This window comes from Amblyomma americanum, chromosome 3, assembly GCF_052857255.1.
Source record: "Amblyomma americanum isolate KBUSLIRL-KWMA chromosome 3, ASM5285725v1, whole genome shotgun sequence".
Taxonomy (NCBI): Eukaryota; Metazoa; Arthropoda; class Arachnida; order Ixodida; family Ixodidae; genus Amblyomma; species Amblyomma americanum.
In genome coordinates this window covers 118,031,691-118,059,527 of record NC_135499.1, presented here as the reverse complement: position 1 = coordinate 118,059,527, position 27,837 = coordinate 118,031,691, and the positions used below count along the sequence as shown (strand labels likewise).

Below are 27,837 nucleotides of genomic sequence, written 5' to 3'. Positions count from 1 at the left end.
GAATTCAACGACGCTATTTGAAGATGACCAACGTAAAGCGAAAGGCAATCAATGGGGTTCCACTCGGGGATTTTTCCCTTTTCTAGAAATTTGAGGGCGAAAATGTGGTGAAATGGGAATTTTTAAGGGATGTCAGGAGATTTTGGAAACGAAATTGTCGCACTTTAACCTGGAGACGTCTCAAGCTACCGCACGAGAAACGGTCCTGAAATACGAAATTTTGGGTCTAATTGAGGGGAGTTCTCGGTTATAGCTTGGGACGTCAATCCAGTATTGGGCCTTTGTAGGTTTGGCCCGGGAGGCCGAAGAAAAAGACAGGAGGCCGCTGTGGTCCCGAAGGAACTACTTTTAACTAGAAATACACATATGACTTTATACACAGTTTCATTAGCGCCATGGTGAGGAGAAACTGAAACCACAGGCGAAGCTCAGACGATGCAACACTGACGGCGAACGCCACCTGGTGTTGGCAGCAGCGCCGCATCAGTTGTACCTCTGTCAAGCGAAAAAGTTAAGTGGACGTGTGGGGAGTGAGCTTCGGCATCCCGAGTGACACTTTAGGCTAGTGTACTCGTAGTAAAATAATAAAAAAAACAATGGCGACACGAAATGAGCGGAATTTTTGAACAGGTCGACGGAAAGAAAAAAAAAACTTAGAGATTGACTGTTTGATACGATAGCGCAGGTAAAACGAGCTTAAGCAGCTCCTAACAATGAAAAAAAAATGAAATAAGAGAAAAGTCAAGACAAGCCAAGACTATCCACAATTTTGACAACAAGATGGCGGCGTGCAGCATCTGCAGGACTTGCAGCGGACTTGCATATATATATATATATATATATATATATATATATATATATATATATATATATATATATATATATATATATATATATATATATATATATATATTAAAAACAGTGTTATAGCTAGTAAAATAAACTTGTTAGTACATTCTATGCACCATACACATTGTGCCTTTAAAGTGGCTGCTGTCGAGGTTACGCACTCGGCCCTCAAAGTGTGTTTCGTGAACACACTCCAACCGGAGTGCACTCGACCGCGAGTGGCACTCCACTTGCGACGTTCAGATTTGACAAAGTGCACTTATAGCGAGTGACATTTTCCGTAAGAGCAATTGCTTGTGCGCTTGACAGGGGTGTTAGTTTGATCGTTCGTCGTAATTTGAACCTTTGGTTTGCAGGGCATATATGACTCTCTACCTCCTCCAGGCAATTCAATTTCGTGCCGGATTATGTCCCTTTGCATTTGTCGCAGCGGCGATTTTCTTATCTTCGTTTCTTTTCTGGGACAGCTAGGGCGCTTTCCTTAGCAGCATGGAAAGACTTCCATGGCTAGTTAGTGGCACGCATCATCCGCGTCCTGCAACATGAGCCTTGGTGGCTTGACCAATAACTTCTTTAACCAAAGGCAACTAGCCGACAATAAGACCTCTGCTTGGACATGAACTTTTTTATAAACAGTTTTTCCTCACCTCGCCCTCCTTTCTCCTCTGGCTCTGTCTGAGTGGGATCTTTTTTCCCCGCGTGGACTCTTTAGTCACAGGCAGGAAGCATTCCTAAAAGGGATCAAAATCTCTGTGACCTGCCCGTCATTTTAATTCGTGAAGGCACGCCCAAATACTCCCACGGCGTAGTGCTTCCACAGCAATGATCTTATTTTTATTTTTTGCCAGACTTAAATGGGGTTGTTAATTTTTGAGTTGCGATAAAAGAAGCGAAAATTAAGAGGGAAAAATAGAATTAGAAGGGACAACACAGATAAGCCATATAAGTAACGGTCTGATAAGGTTAAAGTGGGTTCCAGCGGGAAGGAAAATGTAGCTAGGGCCGGCCGAGCGTCAGATGGGCAGTTGCGATAGACAAATTTGCTAGGATAGGGTGACCACATCTGCTACTAGACAGGGCTAATTGGAGATCATTACCTTAGGCTTTTGTCCTCCGCTGAATTAATCAACCTGATGATGAATGTGCACCCACTGGCATTTTAATAAAAACACTAAGCGAGGAGTGTCTAGACATGTCCAAAAATTTTGGTGGAAAACATTTTTGAACGGGGAAGAGTTTATGAGTGGAATTTTTTCACATATTGTAAGATTTCACTATAACAATCGATATATCTGCAGGTCTTCCGTCGACAGGTTTGCAGTTTTTTGCTATTAATATTTCTGCGACCATCAAAAGCGTTCTCCGCTGGTTTTTTATGGAAGTCTTGACTGCTTCATGCGATCGATGGAAAAACTTTAAAAGAAAAAGTTGCTGCACATCGGAAGAATGGGCCATTACCTTGAATATTTTTATAACCTGTATGGTGTGATTTCGAATGTAACAAGTTCAATAGATGTAGTGCCAGGGGAACCGTACTTGTCTAAATCTAGGAACTTTACAGGGCATCTCTGTTAAATCGAGCCAAGTTAATAACAAAAAAAGAGGATTTGTTGCAGGCGGTGGACATGTTACTCGAACTCAATTACTAGATTTCAACTGTATGAAGCTAGAGTGTTTGTAGTTCATTGTTTATTGATTTATTTAGCATTTCTATCTGAAACACTTCCCTGCGGTTTTCATATCTTCAATGTTGTTTTCTATGTGAAGCTGAATATCGGTTTGTTAAGTATTCTCTTCTTTCTCCTCATCCTTTTTCACGCTTTTGTGAATGGTAAGAAAATACCTATTAGCGTCTATGACCTCCTGCAACGAGGACCCACCCATCCATTCTATGCATGAAATGATCTTTTTCTCTCTCTTTCTTACGTTTAATGCTTTAGGATTCAGTATGAAGTCGTAGAGCATAATAATAATAAACCCTAAATGGCGGATTGTGTGAAAGCACTGTTTTACTCTGCGAACTTGTCGGAATTCTCGCGTTTTGCTGAGGGTGCAGGTGAACTGAACGCAGGAAAATTACCCGTGTGAAAAATACCGAATCTGAAAATTCTTTTAACTTTTCTGAGCCTTCTGTTTAAGTTTCCAGCACTACCTATTGATTAAACTTCAGTAGTCAATATAAACCCATAATTTTATTAGAATGGTTTAAATAATAACTATGCTTGACATAAACGTTCACAAACGATACTATAGATGTGTTGGTTCTGCAAGTCGTGTCAGTTTTGATAAAGCCCTGGCTAACGTTATGTGGAGCACCTTGTCTACGTACGCGAGCTTAGGCGGAAGTTATAAGGGGAAGTAATCTTGATTCTCTCACAGTTATTTTACTATAGGTTGCTTCGTTCTAATTTCTGCGGCAGGTCTGTCAAAAAGCTGAGATTGATCACTCCGTATTGACTGCTTCTTCGCGCAGGACTGGGCTACCTTCTACGGTATCTGTTGGCCGTGGCCCACCTCACTTACAGGGTGCGCAGAAAAGCTCTGCGGTTCGTGCACACGAACGCGGAAAAAAGCGATGACATTATCAGCAGCGGCGCTGTCTGCAGTCCTGTGGAATGGACCTGTGAATGTCCGCAGAAAAGGGAACTCCTGAACAAGGCAAGTAGTTCCCTGCCTCTCTAACGCGCGAGAAACGATAGTGGTAGTTACAGGAAGAAGCATCCATGACGCTATGCTAATGAGCCCTAAGCCACGGGTTCGATAGTTGCCGCGATGGCAAGGCTGCCCGATATAAAGATAGTTAAAAAGAGGAGGGAAAGGCAGGGATGCTAACCAGAAAGGCTTCCGATTGGCTTCCCTGCACTGGGGAAGAAAAGGAGGGGATTAAAAAGGCAAGCGAGAAGCAACGGGAAACACAGTCACAATCTGTCAATCAAGGCAGCCGTTCGTAAAAAAGGAAACAGTGCCTTGTAAGCCTTGATGGCAGTCGACTGTTGTGACCACAGACGGAGGAGCTTGTCCTCTGTGAAAGCGCGAGGATCAAGGCGGTCCGGAACACTACGCAGCCTGCGTCTTTCGTTCACAAAGAGAGGGCACTCACAGAGGAGATGACGGATTGTCTCTTCGCGGACACAGTTTACACAAGGAGGGCTGTCTGCCATCCCGATCCGGAACGCATGTAGATTTGTGAAGGCAACGCCGAGCCAAAGACAGCAGAGCAATGTAGCTTCGCGACACGCTATGTCACATGGAAGACGGAGGCGAAGTCCAGGGTCCAATGCCCTGAGGCGACGGTTGCAGAAAGCTCCCGATAGGCCATAGGCAAAACACTCGTGGTGATATTTCACTGGGATTCAAAGCGCCCAGATATTGAAGATTATTTTTGAATTTTCTACTGCAAATTCCTTACAGCCCTTATGTAGCTTTGGGATGCGAAAATACATTGTTAAAGGATGCGAAGTGTCCCGGCAGACTGAGCTCTTCAAGTAACAAATAACTAGTTTTGGCGACATTTGTTGCATGTTCAAAACAACTAGAAATAGCTGCAGTCATGCAACAGGCAACACGCGTGAGCTCAAATTGGGTTGAAATTGAAAGCTGTAAGCTATATTCAACTTTTACATAGTTTGTTTTCAGACGTAAGGTGCACATTTCTGCGTCGCGAACCGTACGTCGTATTCCGACGGTGTTCTTATGCCGTGGTCAGACGATTTGACTATAGAGTGCTGTGTTAAAAAGTTCGGTTATGAAAGGTGCGGATTTTTGCTACGTGGTTGCTTAGGCACTAATTACGAATCGCAATGTCGGAATATACCAAGAGAGAATTCCTCGAAAACGAGAGTTTGCGACCGGTTTTTTCCTGCTCAAGGGCTTCAACCCAGTATGGTACTTGAACCCAAGCAGCTGGGCTAGGGCAGTGAGCTCTCACACTCTCCGCACTCTCTCGGCACGAAGTGAAAACGGCGCGTTTACTGTGGGGGCATAGTGTAGCTATACGTAGCGGATCCGCATATTATACCACACAGATGCACTGACCTTTGATTCCTTTGTCAGGATACAGTCATCAAGTCGCGCTTATCAAGACTGTGGCTGCTAGAAGAAGAGATGCATAAACCAATATTGATATGCTTACTGCGCTAAGGTTTAGGGGAAATGTTGAACACTGCCTTATTGAAGCAGCTTTTCTTGAGTTTACAGTCTAATAAAACCTACCTGAAATGTTGCTCGAGCTCTTTTCTTTTTGACAGGAGGTAACGCTGTGGTAGCTGTCAGCCGGTGGTTTGTCGCCTCCCTAGCGTCGCGTTCTCTTTGCCAGTAGCGGCCGAAGAGTGACCAAAATGTCTTGCTTCTAAGTGTTTTCTACAAGAGTTTAGCTGCAGACAAATAGCGCGGTCAGCCGACTGGGAAATAGTGCGTTGTTTATCGCGCAGTCCGAGGACAGCGTGCTCTTCTACGGAGTGAACTCTGGCGGCGACAAACTCGTGGTCAGCGTGCGCCGCCTCCCCAACCAGCTGGCCGAGCTGTGGCTCGCCCTCTACGGCCCCGATGGGACGACGTTCACGCTGCCTGCCGCGCTCACGCTCGACCGCAGCGCAGGCAGCTGCTTCTCGGCTGCCGGCCTGCGACTGCACTGCCTGGCCCCCAACCGCAGGTGGCGCGTGGCGTACAACGGCCTGCTGAGGTGAGGGCGAGTGCAGAGGCTGTCGGTATTCCTACGTTAGAACATGAACGTGAAAAATGCATGCGGTAATCGAAGGTTGAGCTTAAGTGTCCTGTCTCAAGCTAACATGTCCCCGATGCTAAAATACTCCTTCATTGCACCAGACCGCAGACGGCGTGTATATGCATGCGCTGTTTTGCTCAGCAAATGTTTGTTCTGAACGAAAGAAGGGGTCGACCTTGCTGAGAGCCGAGGGCAGATCATCACGTGTGCGTTACGCAGTGCAAAGCATGAATTACGAGTTTGATTCTGTCGCGCTGCTCGAATGAATGCGCCTTAACAGATTGCAACGCTCATACTGCGCGGCAACTTTTTCTGGCAATGAAGTGGATGCTACGGAGCCGAAGCACGTCGTCTCATCCCGCGCAGCAAAATGTAATCCCGCCAACAGTTACTAGTGTTTTCTTAATGCGTGTATTTATTTATTTCTTTATTACATACCTCAGGCCATCAAGCCGAAGCAGGAGTAGGATACAAGGACAAAATATTTCAATGTTAAACTGCACATGAAAATGCAAGCAAAACAATATGCGAGAAGCAGGAAATGATTGGTAACACTATACAGCAGCAGGGTTCGTTGCTTAAGGCATATTTCTAGCACAAATGACGAATTTAAACTTTATGAAGTGAGGGAAAAAAACGGTTTACGCTGTTACAACGATTATGGTTGGCAAGTGTCTTTATAGCAAGCTTCGATGGAAGACGCTAGCTACACCAACACGTTGTTAATCGACCGCGGGGAGAGCAGTTCGTAAGGCGGCCAGGCGAACCATCGTGCGGCCGAAATATTCGGCGGGATGGTACAATTGCGACCGCTCCGGCCTTGTAGCCTTCCTTTTATTGCCAAGAAAGCTGCCGCCGAGTATAGTTGTCACTGTTGGCAAAAAATTCAGGATTATTCTTACGCACAAAAAAAAAATGTTTTGAAAACGCGCACTACATAAAGACTTATAATCGAAATTATAAAAGGACTCTGTCAACTACGATTGAAAGAGAGATAGTAGGTATGAAGGAAGCCAACACTCATTGAAACCAAGGAAAGCTGAAGAGACTGTTTTCTTCACTTTTTTTGTTTATCAATAGGAAATCAGTAGTGTAATCGCGTTTTACCTGAAATGATTACAAAGTTGGAGAAAAAGCAACCACAAGCCACTGGGGGCACCCGAGCCCATGGCTTTCGCACCAATTGAGCTACGCAGCGGTGGTGCTGCCACCCTCACAGTGTAATATGCTGCATGTTCCCTGACATCGTGAGTGGGGTTCATGTATGTTATTAGTTTAGTTGAGATTTGACAATGTGGATAACGGCTGATGTGGCCCCACATCGTTGGACGGATGAGGTCTAGTAATAAGAATAAGGAAGTAATTTAAGAGAACATTGTCCAGTTAAGTGTAGTTTAGCCGAGGTTCCAGGTTATGAGGATGACCATCGGCTGATTGGAAACATTCGTATATAAGAAGGTATTTACTCTAACGGGCGTATCTATGCTGCTCCCATGCAGTATGATGCAATATTCATGCAGTGTAGGACGGGATATTGTTTTAGTGGACATACCAAGTATTACTGCATGCAGTGAGTAATCACGTCAGTACTAATTTGTTGCAGTAACTGCCGCATTGACGGCATTTGATTATCTAGATATTAGCATCGAATTAGGCTCGTCCTGCGCAGTTGTGATAAATCATTCAACGTTCCAAGCATACTTAGGCTTCTAAGAAAATTTTTCTTGAGAAAAAATTATATATTTTTTGCGAAATAAGGTTGGAAACTCTCGAAGACCCCACTACTCTCATGTAAAGAAATTGATCTTTTTGGGCATAGGATATGTGTTTATGAGGACATAATTGGGAAAAGCTGGTTGGCACGCAGGCGGAAAAAAAAAATGTCTGATGAGCTTTCATGAACCATCCACACATTTCTAACAAATATCCCTGGAACTGTCATTTCCACCTAAACCATTTAAACAACAAACATAAAATCTGCGTTGCGTTTGCAGCTCCCTTTGAAGACAATGTCAATCCACATGTACCAGTAGCCCGTGGCAAGAAATCAGAAAAGGTTGCGAAATTAGCGGCTGTGTAATGAAGAAGCCAATCGCATTTCTATTTCATACTGACATCTTAGGTGCGCAATACGTTTACGTTTTACGACAAGGGATGAAAGTATTTCTTCGCGGTACGTGGCATCGACATGGCCATCTTAGTAGTTCATAACCTGCAACTTTCGATTTCATCCAGTGACCAAAGGTAGTCTTGCTCAAGTGAGTCTGATCTGTAAAAGACGATTGGGCAGCGAATCAGCCTAAGAGTGTGACACAAAATGCATATGAGTATAAGAGTTGGTGCACCGATTGAAAAGAAGGGTGGGGGTTGACTGTGTGACGTAGAGCTCTTACATAACCTTAGGAGGTGCCAAATAGTCTGGTAAATGGTCTTGTAGGAGTTGCTTCTTGGAGAAAAAAAGCAGCATGTGTCACGCAGGTGGATTTTGATTTTGCATTTTTACGCTAATATAACTAGGACTTGTGCTGTATGCAGAAAACTGCTTTAGTGTAAGTAGCAATAGCTGATTGTTCATTCAGGCGGCGCCCGCAATAAATGCCAATATTAAATTCCTGAAGTGGTGTGCTTCTTTTTTGCTGCCGTTCTCGGTCACTAGGAAGCATTCAGAGAGTGGAGCTGCAGAATCAGAAGAAAGCGAGGTTCACGTCAAGTTTGGCTTCATGTAAGTAACTGATGTTCCATATTGCACAACATTTATTTTGTACTAGACGGTACACGCCATTCAGTGGTGTTTGCTATTTTGCCCGTTTTCCATACCTGAAACTATTTTCATTAGTGATCGGCACGAAACAAAACTCACGCATTAGTAGCCTTGTCGAATACACGGAATCTACCGCGTCTTTGAGTTCACTGTTCCCTTCAAATTCCTGCCCTAGTTAGTCATGCTAAGTCCTGCTGCGTATAAACGAAACTTCTGCTTGAAGAAGTAACGCGGAGTCAAGTTTAACATAATAAGCAAGGACTACATCAAAGCTGCACTTACATAGTTTGGAAATGATAACCTATAGAAAGATAGACACTACTGACACTACTACACTGCAGGGATGCAGCAACAATATTTCCCAGATTCTAAATTTTAACTAGAAGAAAATGGAGAAGTGTTGTCTGAGTTCTTGTCTGCTATGAGAAAATTTTTGATTTCAGAAACAGTGGTGAAACTTGTTATCATCAGGGTACATCTACCGACTGTTGTTGTTTGCCTCTGTTGAAATAGCGCATACTCATGACGAGGGAATAGCGGAGATTATTCTGATGCTTTTTTTTCTTTTTTTCTTTCCGACGTCGATCAGTAGAGCAGTTCAGCCGGTGGTTCCTTCATAGATTTGATATGGTACATATAATTCTGCATTGCTCTACAAAGAGCATGAGGATTGTGCGAACGTACGTGGAACCGCGCTGAACGTTTTTACTGACCTCTGTCTTTCTGTTGTTCTGATTTCCAGTGTTACGGCAGCATTCCGCATATGCGCTATCCAAATAAAGCGATGCATCAGTGTCTCGTGCGTCAGTATTGATTTTGCGAGAGATTCTCTAAACAACAACGTTTTGAGACAAAGCGAGAAAACACCACATTGAAATAAAGAGTGCACAAAGCAGTCTTGAACAAGAAGAAAAAATAACAAATTTTATGTAGAATTCTGACCGCAACAAATAATAGCAATGAATTTCGTCTCCAGGTTTGCTTTTCTGTATCCTCCGATATTCTGTGCAATTGTATGCATGAAAGCAGTACTTCAAATGACGCGAAAATATGATGTGAATAATGCGCCTTTTTAAAATTGGAGATTGTGAAGCATGTCAGTATTAGCAAAAACAGTGAAAGTTGATGTTGTTTGATTCCTCGCGCTTTTTATGCGCATGCCTTACATTTGGTGCAAAAACTGGCTTTTATCGATTTTTCAGCGCGTGATGTAAGAGTGACTACTTACATTGCACCTAAGGTTTTTTATAACTGAATCCATCTTATTAACCGGCACTTGAGTACTTCGCTCTTTAGATGTCCTTGGTCTCGAAAAAAAATCCTCCTTTACTAAGCACGAAGCACTTAGCACGCTCTCATGGCGCTGACTCATCGAAGCTGTAGCCATCGCTACCACTGCTGATGGAGGACGTGGGCACGTAATATTATCTCAGACGTGCGCCCCATGTGACCACATTGGTGGAGCTCCTGTTTTGGAAACTAAGACATTCTATTTTTTGAGCGCAGCTGGTCGGCAGGGTCCCACACACTGGAGCAACCGGCCGAGCTGGTCCCGCAGCTGCTGGCAGAAAGCCTCGCAGAACTGCCATTCTGGGACATGGTCCGTGAAATTGACAAGTACGTCAACCTTCTTTACCTGCCGCTGGTCTCTACTTCACTTTTGCTATTTGCCTTGGCAAAAAATTTGTCAAACGAATGAGGGTTGCGTTATGCTGACATCTTATATTTTTCATTTCGTGCTTTTTCTTTCCGGTATCAGACTATTAGCAGAATTGGACACTTACGACCAGGCCGGTATCATGTCTGGTGAGCTGACGGTAGCCGGAAAAACTCGAGAGTTCAGCCTCTGGGGCTACAAAGTCAGGACGCAAGGTAGGCGTGCCTTTGCAACACCTGCATGCGATTGGTTTACCAGCCACACGCCTTATAACGTTTCCTACAAATTTGTGAAATAAGGCTAAATAAGGAGATAGCAGAAGCGGCACCTTTGCTTCTAAAACAAGACAATTTCTAGTTCCACGACTTTAAGCGGTGACCTTCGGGAACTGACGCTGTTGTAGTAAACTGCTCTAAGGTCGCTGAGCTAGTTTTCAAGCGCGTTTAAATGCCAGTTGCGAGGAAATAACACGTGGCGCTTTTCTTTCATTTTGAGAATTTTCAGCCTCCATCATCTTGCAGTGATATCGACAACACAAACACGACTACGGTAGCAACTTGCTGAACTTTATTCAACGGATAAAAGAGGAACGAAGACACGCACAAAAAGGCGATAATGTTCCCCACAGGTAGCGCTTGTGTCCCCTGTATAAAAAGAAAACTTACACCACCCATTAAAATCAGTTATCAGTTGAAGCTCTCTTGTGCTATGTCTTATTTTGTTTTTTTTTCCGTAAAAAATTTCTGTGCTTTGCTATCGCCATGAAAATATAACTAGGCCTAATTCTTGAAATTTTTACACAAATAGTTCAAGTGCCGTTGAAGATGACAGAGGAGAAGTGTTAGGGATGTACCCCGCACGTGTTAGGTATCATTGTTCTTCTCTGTATCTATGCGTTCGTGACGTTTAAAGTGGAGCCCAGTGTAATCAGGAAGTCACCAACTTACCCTTCATTTATATGGGCTTGTATTTTAATGGCGGCTTTTTTGACAATGTTTCGCGATAGTAGGAATTATTGACACCGCCGATGCGCAGTTTGCACAGATAGCGTTCGGTTTAGAGAAACTATTTCGTAGTAGCTCAGACCACTGTTTTTTGCACTGCCCAGTAGCCGCACAGTCACGTCGGCTTTCAGGCAAGGATGCCGAGATGAAGACTAAGACAGTAAAAGAATGCTAAGACTAGCTGGTTTACTTAATAGCCGGTGCGACCGTGTCACCAGTATCAACGCAGCTGCGTCATGCCCCCCCCATTGGCATTAAAATTCCGGACCCTTCATATTCTCGTATACTTCATGACCAGTACGCGTCATGCAGCGCTTGTCCAAGTCCGTGTTGTCAACTGCGCTTTTGGCTACCTTGTATACTTCCTAGCAGGACAGGTATACATCACGGTAAACACCTAATATTACGTTCACACTGCGGTATGCGGGGTCAAAAGCAATCGAAATCAGCCGCCGCGGCTCACTTTCCGGCAGAAGACCGGACTGCGATTGGTACGGAACCAAGTTCTTCCCCCTTGTTGCTAGCTTTGCCCTCATCACCCGTAAACATCTCATACAACTTCGTCGGCGCTGAATGCCGCTCCCTGTTGACGCCGTTGCCTCGGTCTGAACGTGTCGTAGTAGTGAAAGAAAAAAGTGCTAGTGGCGCCTTCTATTGGCCTTGCTGGCAACAACTATAGCAGGTCAGTTGCGCACGAGGATTACAGTACAGGACAAGCTGGTTATGCGCGCGCATACCTTAGAAGCGCAGAATATGCGACAAATTCTGGGAATCCCGTGCGCGTTTGTTTTGTGTAGTAGTGTATTATGCTAGAGCAGCTGCCACCGAATGATTTATGGGGGTTTAACGTCCCAAAGCGATTCAGGCTATGAGACGCCGTAGTGAAGGGCTCCGGAAATTTCGACCACCTGGGGCTCTTAAACGTGCACTGAAATCGCACAGTACACGGGCCTCTAGAATTTCGCCTCATGCCACCGAATGACTACCGGAACTAAAACGGCCGCTTAAGCAATACTGAGCCTTGCGTCGCCAAAATGCAAGCAGACGAGAGTTTAGCTGCTGATTACAGAATATGTCGCACAGCGTACTTCAGCACTGAAAAATTTATGAGCCTTACGCAAGTCCTCTACGTGAATTGGCGAGCTGTTTGTGCGTGGTGTGAACTAAAAAGTAACCTTTTTATTGTTTTCTAATTTTAATCTTTATATTCCCTTAAAAACGACTGATCCCTCGTTTATGGAATGTCTCGTTTTTGTGCAGTTTTTGTTATCGTTACCTTACCTATAACAGAAGCGGTCTGCTTTTACTCTTTGCATTTTTCCAGATATATGCTCTTCTGTTTAATGCTCCCCACTCAGTTGAGTAATATGTGAGCAAAATGTTCGTCACTTTTTTTGCATCTGAATCTATCGCGTTCGTTAGTACTTGCATTCACTGGGCCCTAATATGCAGTAGCCCCGCCCCCACCCGCGCAGTACAAGCGACCAGAAGAAATTGAGCACTCGTTTGTATGCGGGGGTGAAAGCCGGCCGGCACATGTATTTTTATACTAGCTCATTTCAATTGTTATTGTCCTTGTTATAGCGGCAGCTAGCGCACGAGTTCGTGGTTTTAAGCATCCGACATGTGATGTGCCATTATCAATATGTTAAATTCATTATCAATATCTCAAATTTGCAGTAACAAAACTTCCTCTCCCAGGTGCCAATCTTGATGGGACATATGAACAAGACCATCATTTCGGGTTTCTAGAGGTGACCATTTATTCTCATTGTGCCTCTGCCAATGCTGTTGATTTGCAGAGCTTTTTGGAGTAAATACATTTCAGTGCGTATAATAAGCGCAAATGTTTGGAAAGCGGCTCACAGTTTCAATATGAGCTGTCGAGTATAGAATCCACTGGAGACAAAACACTCTGAAAACAGTATTTTTCGCAGGCCGTTAGTGCAATAACTTAGTACCTGTTACATCTGTAGCTTTCACAAGAATCATTTTAAATATTTTTACCTTTATTTGTCGCCTACTCTCAAGACAGTTTCTTTTAATTGTGAGCTTCCAGGATATTTTCCTGCGATAATTAGGAACGTTACGTCGGTTTTTCGCCAATATAACCAGTCAGGAATTCATCGCTTCTGAAGAGACTAGTTAGAGATTTTATTCCAAAACACATTCTGCATGACGTCTACACTGCGTATCACAAAGCCAGGGCAGCAACAATTTTTATTCACTAAAAAGGTACAGTCTAAATTACTGTAAGCTAATCATATATCATTACTTAACGGTAGCAAGCCTGCAAAATCTGCTCAAAATTTTAAAGCTGTTACAAGCTTAAGTCAATGGTTGTTAGAAGAGAGACTAATTGTGAAATACATGCAATTTTAAAGCTGCTAAGAGCTGAAAACATTGCCCGTGTGAAGAGTGACGCTCCATCGGAGCATTAAACGTCTGTGTAATATCTTTCAGAATGGGGACATGTACCACTTGGTGCATTCAGACGAATATGGAAGGCCTAGCGGGTGAGATGCATTTAAATACTTGTAGACTTGAGTTATAGAACGCGGCACTTTATATTAACTTATTCATCACTTCTGCTTGCTGTAAATGTTGGCGTTTCTTAAAAGAGCTCCGTTTACGCCTGTCGCATGTAGTGCCCACAGCGTCGGTGACAGATGCTAATGGCGTAGCAGTCTGTGTTGAGGCTTTCTGCTCAAGTTCCTCAGATTGTTTTTGGAGCGAAAGCTTCGCTAGGCTTGGTAAAGCCGATTTCGCCGTGCGTTGACGGTTGACCTTCAAGTGAGAGAGAGGTCAAGTGTGGCTATAGGCCTTACCATATGTGGTCCACCATGGTGTCGCACCACTTCACCTTTGACCTTTCGATTCGCTGGTAGAGGGTGGTAGAATAGGCCGCAGCATTCATGGGGTGATCAACCTCTCGCGATCAACCATTAATTTAACAGCCACCTGCCAGGTCGGGCGCGCTGCCTATCCAGTGTGCGGAAACGCACTCAACGTTACAGACGCCAAGCCGCGTCTACTTGCCCGATACACCACAGCTTTCGCTATCTAAGCAGGTTCAGCAATAATTAAACCGCATTTAATTTTTTTTCTATGCGATAGATCGGAGAAAAGGAATAGCGGGAAAAATTATGCCTGGAAATAAATTCGCACACCGAAATTATTTAGAAAAAGTTCTGCATGCACAGTGACCGTGTCAAGGTGGATGGCGCTGTTCAGTGTCATTTAGAGGGTTGCGAAGAACAAGAGAACAAGTTACGTTCTCCACAAAAATGTCGAACATAAAAATAGATCGATGCATACGCTTTTAAGCAGATTTTTTCTTTGCAATTATTTAAGCATGCATATATATTGCCCACTACAAAATATTTTCTCTGATCCAAAATGCTTAGACAAGAATCTTGAGTAGTGAGTAACCGAAGAGCAATGTAGATTTTATTGATTTTTACGTTTTCTGGTAAAAATTGTGTTAACTGCCTTTTGTGTGTTTTGTAAGGAGTCACCTTTCAAGACGCATAAGTATGCGCGCACAAGAAAGGCCGCAGCCACGCTGAACCTAATGGAATTAAAATTCAGAGTGGTCCGCTCGCCACATGTTATAAAGCATGGAAAGAGGTGATTTTGACTCCAAGCATGCAAAAAGGTTTACTCGTGCCCTGCACCAACCGAGATCAGGCGAAGTGAGCCACTTAGTGTTGTCACCGAAAAAGATGTGTTATTTATATTTTGCACTCAGTATATAATCGGTAAGCTCGCATTTCGGTGCCACACAGCAAAGAAACCATACTTGAAGCAGCAAAAATACTTCAATCAAATAAGAAGAAAAAGCGATGACTGCTGCCTTATTATTCACAGGGTGTTGTACGGGTCTATTTATTTGCCTTCATCGAAAATGCTTCCCATCGACTACGGTCTGCTCAGAACGGGAGACTTGCCAGATGCTCTGTCTGGTCGACTGCATGTTGGATGCGGTGAGTTGGCTGGGCCTACGTTATTAATATCGATATAAAAACAGTTACTCTATGGTGCTGTCTTAGTGATGAACATTTATGGTAGCCTAGCTTGGGGATAGATATTTTGTGTTGCAATCTTGTAATGCCTAAGCAAGCGTGAAATAGCGCGCTGATAAATAAAGGACAAAGGTGTCATCGAAAAGTTAAAATCAAAGCAACATGCTGTGGTGCTTACATACTGTGCAGATATATGCCCAATTTCATTTAAGTGAATCAGGCGTTTCAGGTTTCTTGCACTTCGGTTTGGCCTAGAGCTTACGTTTAGCGGATCCATTCTCTTCAGCCTAAACAGTTTTTAAGACTCTTGGCTAAGTAAATGTCAGCAATTTCATTTCGTAATCTGCTTTGATTACTATCGTCAAACTCAAAGCGACTGCGAATGAATGACATTTTGTACAAAGTTTTTAGAATTAAAGCTCTAAATTACGACCAAAGCTGTAAAAGACGGGTTATCGCTGACTGCTTGATCTTCAATAAATGAATAAAATAAATATCTCCACGACTGGCATTCACTTCGCGGTGGTGTGAACCGATCAGCTTCGCTGGCCACTGCACGAGAGAACTATGCCATCGCCGCAGCCGATCAAACCTTGTGTTAAACGGCAACACATTCTGGCACTGGTTTTGCACATTGTTGCCTTCATTAACTTCTTTCTGTGGAGGGAACAGATCAGATCAGCTAAACCTCGGTCAGAGCTTAACCTGAGTACAATATCTTCGCTAGACGTACTGATGACCCATCAGAGCAAAACCATGAGCCAACCAGGCTAAACACAAGATTTCGATCGCCTAGTCGGTTTACCTAGGTTCAAATCCTTCCATTTTTTCCGCACTCAAAATTTCGATTTCTTTCCAGGTTCTGTTTGCTTACCAGTCTGCGTGAAATATGCAACCCCAACCTTAGTGTTCAAGAGCGAGGACAGTTTTTGTGAAGTTGATGTAGCAGCAGTTAACCTGAAGTGCGAAGACAACGCTGGATCTGGCTTCCGGATAACTGTGCGGAGGTGAGAAATTAAAGGGTTATGATTTTGTAAATTCCTGCAAAACTAGGAATAAATATTACTAGGAATGACAGGGAAACGTTAAGAAGGCATTATAACTGGTGCACTCGCGTATATTTGTGCATTTCTCCTGTACATGGTTGTTTCACTTAAGTTGCTCTGCAATCTTTAAGAACAGGCTTTTTCAGTTGAGTGCTTTTTTTCTGCACAGCATTGTCAGCGATGAGGAACATAAAAAATACAGCTAAACCTTGCTAACGAGTAGGCTGGTTAGCTAATGTTAAATAGCTAACTTTGTAGCTATTACTGTTAGCCTTCTTATTTATTGAAAGTAATATCTATATCAGTTTTTGGAATTCCAAAAACGTCGTTATACTCAGCGCTTTGGCCCAAGAAATTCTGCCTACATTACCAAAATACATTCGCTTTCGAAAAGCTTGCAGGCAAAGCAATTCCTCCAGTCCACGTAACTGGTCGAAATATCCGACACTTGTAGGGCCACAGCGCCGAGGGTAACTGCGTTTTCGGATTTCTAAATACTGATGTGGACATTACTTACGGTGGGCTACACCCCTTTCAGTTTGTTGATTTACCTATTGTCCATTGTCCAGTTTGATAATCCCCTCCGCGGTTCCACCGCAACCCAGCCTACCCGAGGAACAGGCTGTGCACAAAAGCAGCCGCTGGGGACGTCCACAATAAGTGACGCATATCGCACACAGTTTATCATAGATTATTAATGGCACTGTGGCATCAGAGGTTGTAACACCTCTAGAGGAAACAACTGCAGGTCATACACGCTTACCGGCTTGGGTGGTAGTTTGTGTGAGGATACGAACAATGCCTACGCTTTTGGGACATTGCCAAGTGCTGAATCTCCGCGTTAAAAAAAAAAGAAGGAACTCGCAAAGAGGATTACAGAGTTTTTATTGCTGTAAACATGCCGTGCTCGCGTACTGTGACTTGCCCCAGGGAAAAATAATTCATTTCATGGCACTGACGTAGCGATTATTATGCCTGCAGATTGTGTAGATTGTACAGGACTCAAAATGTGTAATGACTACGGAAACGATTGAATGTTGCCTTTTCCGGTTTATTATTGCTCCAGGCGAGGGCGGACCGTGTGCCATGTTGCTGACCATTTTAAGCACAAGATAATACAAGGTAAGTTTAATAAAAATGTTTCTGGGGCATGTTTGGCAATTGCAGAGTAAAGTTATTTGGTTACGTGTAAACAAAAAAGGCATATGAAGCACAACCAAAACTGGTAAGATTCCGATTAGTTATCTGGATCTTAATGAATTCCGTTTGCATGTGTCAAACAATTTAAACATTTAATATCAGGACACATGTACGGCAAGAAACAGGTAGCTGCGGAAAATTATTTGTGGTGAACAGTTGAACGTTTATGAATAAATTAAGAGGAGAACGATTAATTGCTTTCAAACAGCGTTTTAGAGAGTTTCAGCGGCCAGCAGGGAGATTTTTAGAAATAGTGTCCTCTATATTATATTGCACAGCAAGGAAGAAAAAATTGAAAGGCGATCAATTTGATTGATGCGAGGGAAATTACAGTCTTATTCCCTACCTTTTCTTTCTTTGTGCTATTGGTCTGCAAGCTGAAGCACGAACTGCACGTGCCACAAGGACCACTATCACTACTTGTAACTTCGCTAAGCCCCTGTCTTGTCATCACTAGAGCCCAATCAAGGCCACCTGTAACCGAAGTGTCCTTACCAAGTTGCTAGCGCTAGTGCTTTATTAGAGCCGGTGCTCACTATAGCCAATGTTTTATTATAGCCGGTGTTTTAATATAGCTGGTGTTTCGTTATAGTCGATGTTGTAGCGAGGGGGCACGCGGAGAGCGGGAGCTCCCCCTAAACGTCACGTGCCACATGGGGGCCACATGGGGGCAGATGGGGGCCTCACACAGACTCCGAGGCCGGACCCTCGTGGCCGTCCTAATGCTCTTGCTTTAAACGTATTATAACTGATGCGTTATCTCGCGATGAATCATGATTCTGGAGGGCAACTCTTCTCTCCGCTGCCTCTCTTAATTCGATTTCGCCGTTGCTGTTTTATTCCGCTGTGCGCAGGCTTCTAGTGGGTGGAGGCCTTATGGAGGGTGTAAGTAGGTGGGTTGGCGGGGGGAAGTTTTCTGGAGGATAGAGTTTGCAAATTAGCGGTGGGTGGCGCTTCTGAAGGGTGAGGGTAGGGCGGGAAGGTGGATCGTGGGTGTCGGTCCGTGTGTGCGCATTTCATTAGGTAGGGGCTGCAGTGAAAAGGTGGTAGTGGGGAAAGCGAGTGATTCTGGAGGGTCTAGGCTTCACTCACAGAGGTTTCACACAGATAACACTGGCATTTCCGCTAAGTGTCATTGTTACTGATATCGCAGTAAAAAAAAAAGCGGATAGAGCTCGCCATTACTGGCCTATAAGTTCAGGTATGTAACTGCTGTGCATTTTCAACCCTCACACATTAGAGTAAAAATGTAGTAAAGTCAGTTCTCATTTAGTAAGAGGAAGTGCTCTTTATTTCGTGTACTTAGGTCTGTACTGTTGTTGAATATTGTTACCATTATAAAACAAACATGATAAGAGCGATGCATGGGGCCGTATGTGCGAACCGGGAAAGGTGTAACTACCCACTGAATTAGCGCTGACCAGTGAGCATTGTACTGAATGTGCCAAATCTTGAATGGGAGCGAGAAACCCACTGACCAGTCACTAACTTCGAAAGCGTTAGAGAAGTGTCACAAATCTCACTTTCTTCTTAAACCGAACTCACTAGTTGACGTGTTTGCGTGGAAAAGACGTTCAGTGGGTAGTTGTCGTTAAAAGTGGAGTTATGTTTCTCTGTCATGTAACGATGCGAACCCATCTTTTTTTTATTCTTACTGCGTAGACCACGAGCTGCCGGCTGTAGCCCCACTCGTGTCAGACATCCAAGATGCGCACAGCAAAGTGCCCGACCTGACCGGCGGCAAGGGCTCATCCCTCGCTGTGCTGCACTCCATCGCCACACAGCTCAAGACGGTAGGCAGCAATACTTTACGGGTATTCGTTGGATCCGGTTTCTAATGGCGCCTGCACAACACTGCTTAAAACACCTGATCCGTATATAGTTATCATTGTCTAAAGGGTCTTTGAAAGGCAGATATGAAGAGCATGCCGGTTTGAAATGTTAACTTTTGCTTCTGATGCAGATGCGCACTGATTGCCTAAGCTAAGTGACCTTCTTTGAGAGAGAGACAAAAAATCTTTAAAGGAACACCGATTCTAGTGTTGATTGGCAGTAAGCCTTAACCACGCGTGCTTAACTACAGCTTTCTGGTACATATGCGCAGAGAAGCTGTGCTGTCAGAGGAAGCCAGATAATCCAGCATGAAATGCGGCTTTTTATAGTTGGAATTACCAACAGCTAGTGAATGAGAGACGACCACATGTGAGGGCAATCCCAGAATGTATGGGAGTGATCAGTGTCTACTTCGTTTTCGCAGAGGTGCAGTAGGGTTGTCCGGGATGTGGTGCATGATGTTTCTGAAGAACGCGGAGAATAAACGGTGGTTTCGTAGCGAAAATAAATGTCCGTAGTAGAACTTTAACCTAAGCTTTTGAAACCAGCATGCTATCAAAATTAAGAGAACTGTCTACAGCATAACGTTTCACTGTACCGTGGCGACCAGAGAGAAAAAATCAGTGGTAACTCTTCGTAGATTAAGCTTTCTTTGCTTTTCTTGAAATGCTGAATGTTTTGCAGGATTTTCTGGCTTATTTTGCAACCACTATTTCCTCATTCTTGTGCTTTGCCTCTGTTCAGTTTTCAGTCCCCCCGGGATTTATCGTCACAACAAGATCCTACGAACTATTCGCCTCGTGCGAAGGTTTCCGCAAACTTGTCAAGCAGATAGAGGTCTCTAGAGCGAGGTGAGCTCTTTTGGCTTTTCAGGAAGCTTTTGGTGGACTGTGATTCTTAGAGTTTTGAAAAGCCATCCTAGTTTTATAGGCTAAAAATTGTCTAATACTGTTCTTCATGAAGCTGTGGAAGGGATATAAAAGTAAAATGCTGAAATCCATTTCTTCCTGTCACAGCTAACGTAATATAATAAAAAATAACGCTATTGTGTCTGTTTCCAAATAGTAGGGGCCAGGCAGCGAAATAATTAATGTACTGGCTGCTTCGCTAGCTGCAAAACAAGTCCTGCTGATATAACGAGCGTGTCATGACTATATATTAAAAAAACAACAGTAGTTATCTTAATTTCCGAAATGTAAAACTAGAAAGCACCATTGAATGAAGCTCTTGTTTTCGCTCTTGAATCAAATAAGCCACCCAGAATTCTTGCGGTTTTTTCATTCCGATAATGGCGTTTTTTATGGTCCTTCAAAAATTTAGCTGTTCCTTTCTCGCTGTTAGCATAAAAAAGTAAAGAAACATTCAAGTCGTAAGCTTGGCTTTTGAATTTTTTTAGTTTAGAAAGTGCGCGACCTGAAAAAGCACCAAGCCTTAATTGAATAACGTAATATTTCTCGCAGGAATGACAGCCAGGCAGCACTGAAAGAAGTCTGCAACAGGTATGCAAATGTTTAATGCAGTCTCAATTAAATCGATCCCACCTAATAATAAATTAACCTTGTTTGCCGTTGGTATGAATAAACTGAGAAATGATACTACCCTCCAGAATTCTTTTTAAAAACCAAATTTTTTATTGACAGAGTTAACTTTGAGAGATGTGAGAATATCAGTGTTTCTTTCAAATTACAAGGAAGTATGAAATGTTTCACACACTTACAAACAGTGGTCTATAAAAAAAACGTCCTTCAAAGCAAGAAACATGGCGCACTGTGAAGGGCACCTGCAATCAGAAGGCGTTAGAACTGCATTTCAGTAAGCACCCCCACCTGCATGACAACATTAACCATTACTCTTTTTAAGCATGGCAAGGCGTCGCACATTATGCTGTCCGGAATTGTTCGATGGCACGAAATAATCTCGCTTTTCATTGAATCTCGCTGGAAATCGCAGTAAAGAAAAAGAAAATAGATCATTCACTGACAGTTTTAAGCACTCTTGTGCTATTATTTATGAAGACATGCGTTTCACAAATCAGAGACGTGTGGTCGTTTCGTCTGGTAGAGCGTTCAGGAGAGTCCCCTAGGACCTGAAAATCTGCACCGTGGGCAAGTGCTCTTGAGTTGTGTCTAAGCACCAGCTAGTAAGCATGCGAAGACAACTTTGTTTTTAGCCGGCGCTTGCATCTCTGCATTTTTTACATTGGCGTAGGGTGGTGGCTGAAATCGAAAACATGGATATGCCTGCAGAAGTCTGCAAAGAGATCGCTGAATGCGTGTCGAAATTCGACGCAGACACCAGGTTTGCTGTCAGATCGTCAGCTCTAGGTAAGTTGAAGACGTTTGTTCGAGGACAAGGCTACGCTCTAGACACAGAGGAGTAAAAAGATAGTAAGCCATCCTGTAAGGCACTCCCTTTGGACAGCTTACTCTCTTTTTACTCCACTATAGGCGCAGTTGTATGCTGATACTGTAGAAGCTTGGAATGCCACATTTTTGTCGCGCAGGTGAGGACTCTGAGGACATGTCCGCAGCCGGCCAAATGACCACACTACTTGGACTACAGAACAAAGAAAACGTAAAAAGAATAGATGCGCTAAGAACGCCGATTTATCAGAGTACGTGCAGCAGTGCTAATGAATGTGAACTTTGTTTTCAAGGTCGTCAGCGGCGTGGTTAAATGTTGGGCGTCGCAGTTCAGCTTCACAAATGTGAACTACAAAAGGTAAGCTAACATTGAAGTTTCTAATAAAGGTAATTTCCTCGCATAGTTATGTTTCTTGAGCAAAGTCTTATTAGCGTTCCTTGAATCCTTTTAGGTAACTTTTTGGCGGCACAAAAATAATAAATCTACCATAGAGAATTTTAAAGGAAACACTGCTCCTCTGCTTACAGTGTGACTAACGTATTATCTTAACAGCGACTACTATTTGACTGATGAAATGAGCTAAGCATATCGCTATGCATGACGGGATTACAGTCCACGTGCATGTGAAGGCTATAAGTTGTCACGGATGGCTATTAGTTTTGAAAAATTTCATGTGTGCTCATTGCTTGAACAATCAGAAAGGGCAGAAGCGTTTTGTTGGAGTAAGTGCAGTACACCTTAGCTCAAACTTAGGAAAGATGGGAAACAAATCAAATATAAAAAAAAGATGCCACTTAGCATTTTGATAAGAAAGCCGAAGTGAATTGCTTTACAGCAGGTTTTGGCTCGCTCAGAGATTATAGAACATTTTGGTGTCCTTGCATTTTCCGTGACCTTCTCTGTTTTTACCTTTTAGCCGCCGCGGTGGCTCAGTGGTTATAGCGCTCGGCTGCTGACACGAAAGACGCGGGTTCGATCCCGGCCGCGGCTGTCGAATTTCGATGGAGGTGAAATTCTAGAGGGCCGTGCACTGTGCGATGACAATGCGCGTTAAAGAACCCCAGGGGGCCGAAATTTCCGGAGTCCTTCACTACGACGTCCCTCACAGCCTGAGTCACTTTGGGACGTTAAGCCCCCTTAAACCAAACTAAACCAAACCATCTGTTTTTAGTTTTGTATATCTTTGAAATATATATAATATGTTAATACAGTAGAGTCATTGCTACCGTGTAGCCACATAGTCCTTTCGAAAACACAGGCAGTACGGACAGCCTCTGGACGTTCCAATGGCAGTGGTCGTGCAAGAACTTGTGGACGCAAGCGCTGCGGGTGTCATGTTCACGTGTGATCCACTCACCGGGAGCCCCGCTCACATCACAGTGACAGCCAACTACGGTCTCGGGGAGGCAAGTAGCAGGAGTTTTCATCTCTTTCTAGAGGAAGGGTTGCTCAAGTCTCTACCCACAAGGGCAGACCAAAGTCCGTAATGGCGCCTTCCGATTCACGTCTTCCGGGAAGCTGGGGGAATACGGGACAAAATTCGAGTCCCCATGTCTATTACAGAGGGGGTAGGCCCCCATGTCACCGCGATTCAGTTTTGATTAAAGTGGATTTCTTTCATTTCTGTGTGGCAGTCCGTGGTCTCGGCTTCGGCGGAGCCCGATACTTTCGTGCTCAAAAGGGCAGGTGTGGAGAGGCCTTTCATCGAGTCAGTGCAGCTTGGCCACAAGTCAGTGTACACGACATCATCCGGTGAGCCTGTGCATTATAATTTCGGGCTGGCGTTGTTAGTGTGATCTTCACGTGTGAAGGGGCTGTGTAGTTGTGAAAAAGAAAGTGCGTGACGAAAGCCGTGCAGTGTATAGATTTCAAAGTGCTCAAGCGTACGAGCCTTGAGGATGGCTGTGATGCCAATGCCTCGGAAGCTTGAGTTGTAGCATGTAACAGCACCATCGTCAGCATCATCATCAATGGCGCATGCGCTGGAGGAAAGTTTTTGATAGCGATGTCCTTTAGTCATGTCCTGTGCCGGTCTGTAACGGCGTTCTATTCTCTAATGAGTCGAGCTACGTTGAACTTAGTCGTTACCAGGAGCGTAGCCAAGGGGGTGGCTTATGGGGCTTCAGCCCTCCTCGAAGTTCTGTTGTACTGTTATGCACCGCCGAGCAAAACAACTGCCGGCGTTGGAAATCATGCTGGATTTCGCCTACAATGTCTTTTTCACACTCGAAAAGACATTTCGGCGCGAACATTGCGAACTCGGGCTGGATTTCGTGGCAATTAACGCCCATGCATCTGGAGTAACATAATGCAAGGAGCCCCATCCGAGAACGCAGTTTCAAGGGCGTTTCGATGACGAGCAGGCTCGTCGCGGCATCTCGCGGCGGCCGCGAAATCTGCGGAGCGTATGGTTCTCAATTCCAAAACTTTATGGATATAAATTTCTCATAAATTTTGTCCTTTACATAGCGAAGCAACAAACCAATGCAAATAAAAGGCTCTGTTCCTTAAGGCCCATAAACGCGTAATAATGAAAACGTATGACTATTCATCAGTCTTTAAAACAGCAGAAAATTTTGCCGTTTATTGTAACAGCATCATGAGCAAAGTTATGCGAATGCGAAAATTACGAGGACATAATTAACTTATTTGATCGACCTTGCTCATTGAAAGCGCGGCCCACACGGCCTTTCCAAACAAACACTCTCGGATATTGGGTAGTTCAACTTGTCGCATGATCTGTGGCTTTTGTTTGTCCTTTTCTTTCCTTTTTTAGCTACCTGCTTTTACTTCTTTTTTGAACCAGACCAATACCCTTCTTTAATTTTCTGTGCAGAATGATGGTTGCCGCTTTGAAGGCACCTAAAATACATAATTTCGTATTGATTTCTGCATTCTTCTTCTACTATTCTATCCATATGGTGCTGTCGCCAGCACAGCATGACCCAAATAAGTATCACAATTTCTGCGATCATAGTTTTATTCTTGCAGGATGGTCGGTCTTTCTATGCGTGAAGGTTACTATCTGTGATTGCACGACATTCGGCTTGTTTGACATTATATACAGCAACTTTAACTTAAGTATGCAGATTTGTTAGAGAATATACGTATATTTAAATATCTTCTTGTGATGTTTTGTGTATACATGCGTTGAACTTTGTTTTGAGCGACGCTTTTTTGCCTTTTCTCAAGCTGTATCCTCGCATTTGTGATATTTCATTGTATCTTCGCATTTCTAATGTTTATTTTGCAGAACTCCTGCTTTTTATATGTGCTCTCTGTTGCGACTATAATTTCGGTGCAATTACTTACAATACTCGACTGATCACAGCTGCGTCTGCGCAATATATTAGAACGAAGTACAGCGTCACTGAGATATTTTCCTGGCCATTGCATATGCACAAAATTGTAAACAAGGTTCTTGAATTACAAAGATTGGTTAAAATGTTTGTCCTCAAGCTTTGTTATTCATATCAGGGACATGCACTACTTTGCTGGTTTTCAACTGAGATAGTTCTAAAGTTCATGAGACATTTTCTTTAATTACTAAATAGACAAAAAGATGGAAGCATTTATATCAGTTATTTCTAACAGTTTTTGGGACATACGAATATATTCTTTTATGAAAAATACATATTTTACCTGTCTTGACAGTGCGTAGCGTTCAAGAATTCGTGTTCAGCATCTAATACGCAATAGCATTGGCAATGGCAATGCAATTATGATTAATGAATTTGATCCCTCTACAAATTCTATAAAGAGCAGACCACTTTGCAACATGAGCCGCCCTTGAACAAAGTTTCTGGCTACGCCACTGGTCGTTACTGTTGCGTGGTGTAAGTGAACACTTCATTGGTGCATCGCTATTTAGGCTCGTATGTGAGCAGCACACGTGCGCAATAAACGAAGGTTGATGTTTTGTTCGTAGTTATGACACTACTTTGATAGAACAACAGCGCTGCGGGGAAACAACGTGAACAAACGAGTACGCAGGAATGAAATTGCCGCCAGTAGCTGTTGTGACTTCCTTTGCACACTGCTCCCGCGACTCTTCATGCGGCTTTCTTGCTACGTTGTCGTACCTAATGGTCCAGTTAAATACATTTTCTGTTTACAGGGCTTTCTTTCTCTCTTCCTTGAGTGGTTAGCACATAAAACGAGGAATATTACCGACCTGCAAGCCGCGGATATTCTCCTGTATCTCGAGGATGTCTCGGCTGTGCGAGGTGCGAGAGTGACGTAGGAATCTGCTTCAACTCAAATTAACGTAGAAATTAATTTTCCTCCTTTAAGCGTCAAGAATGTTCTAAATTTTATTTTTAATTATGAAAGCAAGACCGATTCTTGACCTGACGTGAGTCTATGAGCTAACTAGTGAGTGTCATCGCTCGTATCCGAGGCATTTCATGGAATGCGTAGAATCACTTTTAAGAGTTAAATTCTTACGTCTTTGAGCTTCACCCATATCCTGAATGGAGGGGATTCATATCAGAGGTTTCTTTTGTATTAGAAATGGCCCCTGCTCTCGTAGTCTAACATGCGCTATGACATTGTTCATGACGTGAATGTGCTGGTTCATTGCGTTCCCTCTTTGACCATGTGTTCAAAGCAGGATTAATTAACAATGTTCGCTAGATAAAGGTTGTGCTGCTGTAAGATCAAATGGTAGGCATAACGACAGTAGCAGAGTGAAGGATAATGCCTTACATTATGCCTTACATTAACGCGCTTCCATTAACACTATCGCGGAAACATTGACTGTGAGACTATATTACTGTTTAGCGTGAATTACATTACTTTCCCGGATGTCCTCTTGCAGAGAGCGGCGGCGTGATGACGGTACCGGTGAGCTCTGAAAAAGCCAACAGTGCGTGCATCTCGAGCGAGGACGTTGAGACGTTGGCCTTTATAGGCACTCAGGTAAAGCTTGGAAGAGAGCTCGTAGTTCACCTTAATGTGCCTTAGCACAATCGACATTTGTTGAATGAGGAGAGAAGGACATGTAAACGAGCAAACAGTTTCCAGAGCTAGCTGTGACATAACGTGGTGTACAATATAACATGATCCATGAGACAAAGAAATGAAATGGAGGATATTGCTTGAATGAATGTGAAGTAGAAATTGTTACGTCCTTTGAGCGGAGTCAGTAGTTTTTTCTTTACCTTTCAGCAACCTTATTAACCTGTATCCAGGAGCCTAAAATAGAAAAAAAGTTTCAAATAAGTGGTTGCAAGCTACAAACGATCCGCTCGCATGTGCAGTTTCTGTAATAGTGGATTTGTATGGCTGTATTTTTCCTGTTTTAACCGACAAAAAACGGAACGACCGGGTTAGCTGTGCCATTTGACGCGTAATTTTCGAAGTACGCGCTCTTACCGGGAGCCTTTTTGCTTCCTCTTCGCACCTGCAGATGGCGCTGTTTTGTCTTTCTGGATCGGATGCGTTCTGTACTAGAAAAAAAAAAAGGTTTTACGATTTACTATGCAATTCCTATTAACGCACTGACCCTGCTCACTCTACCGTATCAAACGTTAGAGAAGCGGTTACCCTAGGTACAGCTTTATCGAAGAGCAACCAGAGCAAAGCCTCAATTGCATAAGCTATTTTTACAGTCGCACTAATAAACTTTCAAGTCACTGTGAAAGCAGATTTAAAATCTCTGCTTTTGTATGTTCTCTACCAGATTGAGAAAACGTACACGACACCACAGGACATCGAGTGGGCTATCAGGGACGGAAAGTTTTTCATGCTTCAGGTAGCATACGTGTTTCATCATTCCTCGCTTCTACTTGCCAGCACGAATCAATGCCAGTAAGCGGTACTGAAAACGCTTTCCCTTCCAGTGTCGGCCAGTCACAACGTTCCTGAGGGAGTCTGACTGCGAAATGATCCACGAATTTGACAGTGGCCTGAGATCCGAGAAAGAAGTGCTCAGCAAAGCAAACATGTCGTGAGCATACGGTATTTTTTACATCGCTTTCCTCCGCTGCGAGATGCAAAGTGGTGTCGCGTACGGTCGTCTAAGCGCGGCGTTTTAATGTGAAAGTTTGGAATTTAATTAACGCTCAGCTTGCATCAGCTTTGGATGAAAACTTCCAAATGTTTTAATCGACCAGTAAGCGTATGTTTGGAACTTTTACTCAGGAGTTGCCCTTGCGCCATGAAATATATATTATCATTATACTCAAGTGCTATCTGTGCGCGATTTATATGTAGCGCAAAGTACCTGTGAGTAGCTCACCAAACCTCAGCGAACCTTCGGTACGGGCTGTACGCCCAGGGACCAGACCCCTCTGAGGACTCCTGCCTTTATGGAAGAAAATCGGCATATGTGACGTCAACATGACCACTTCGAATGGCAGGGTTTCACTAATC

General features: G+C 43.6%; 1 protein-coding gene across 1 annotated transcript in view; it reads left to right on the top strand.

Moving 5' to 3' along the window:
* The window catches only part of LOC144124834 (rifampicin phosphotransferase-like), an 83,290-nt gene that overhangs the window by 17,917 nt on the left and 37,536 nt on the right, over positions 1-27,837 (top strand). The window contains exons 2-22 of the mRNA XM_077657736.1: positions 3,323-3,507; positions 5,280-5,530; positions 8,229-8,294; positions 9,840-9,950; positions 10,093-10,205; positions 12,696-12,748; positions 13,458-13,510; positions 14,865-14,980; positions 15,879-16,026; positions 17,132-17,187; positions 18,928-19,058; positions 19,843-19,949; positions 20,559-20,597; positions 21,307-21,422; positions 21,602-21,672; positions 21,755-21,819; positions 22,721-22,868; positions 23,097-23,214; positions 26,282-26,382; positions 27,146-27,217; positions 27,306-27,412. Of these exons, the coding sequence (XP_077513862.1) occupies positions 3,323-3,507; positions 5,280-5,530; positions 8,229-8,294; positions 9,840-9,950; positions 10,093-10,205; positions 12,696-12,748; positions 13,458-13,510; positions 14,865-14,980; positions 15,879-16,026; positions 17,132-17,187; positions 18,928-19,058; positions 19,843-19,949; positions 20,559-20,597; positions 21,307-21,422; positions 21,602-21,672; positions 21,755-21,819; positions 22,721-22,868; positions 23,097-23,214; positions 26,282-26,382; positions 27,146-27,217; positions 27,306-27,412 (2,227 nt within the window). The remainder of the gene's footprint in view (positions 1-3,322; positions 3,508-5,279; positions 5,531-8,228; positions 8,295-9,839; positions 9,951-10,092; positions 10,206-12,695; positions 12,749-13,457; positions 13,511-14,864; positions 14,981-15,878; positions 16,027-17,131; positions 17,188-18,927; positions 19,059-19,842; positions 19,950-20,558; positions 20,598-21,306; positions 21,423-21,601; positions 21,673-21,754; positions 21,820-22,720; positions 22,869-23,096; positions 23,215-26,281; positions 26,383-27,145; positions 27,218-27,305; positions 27,413-27,837) is intronic.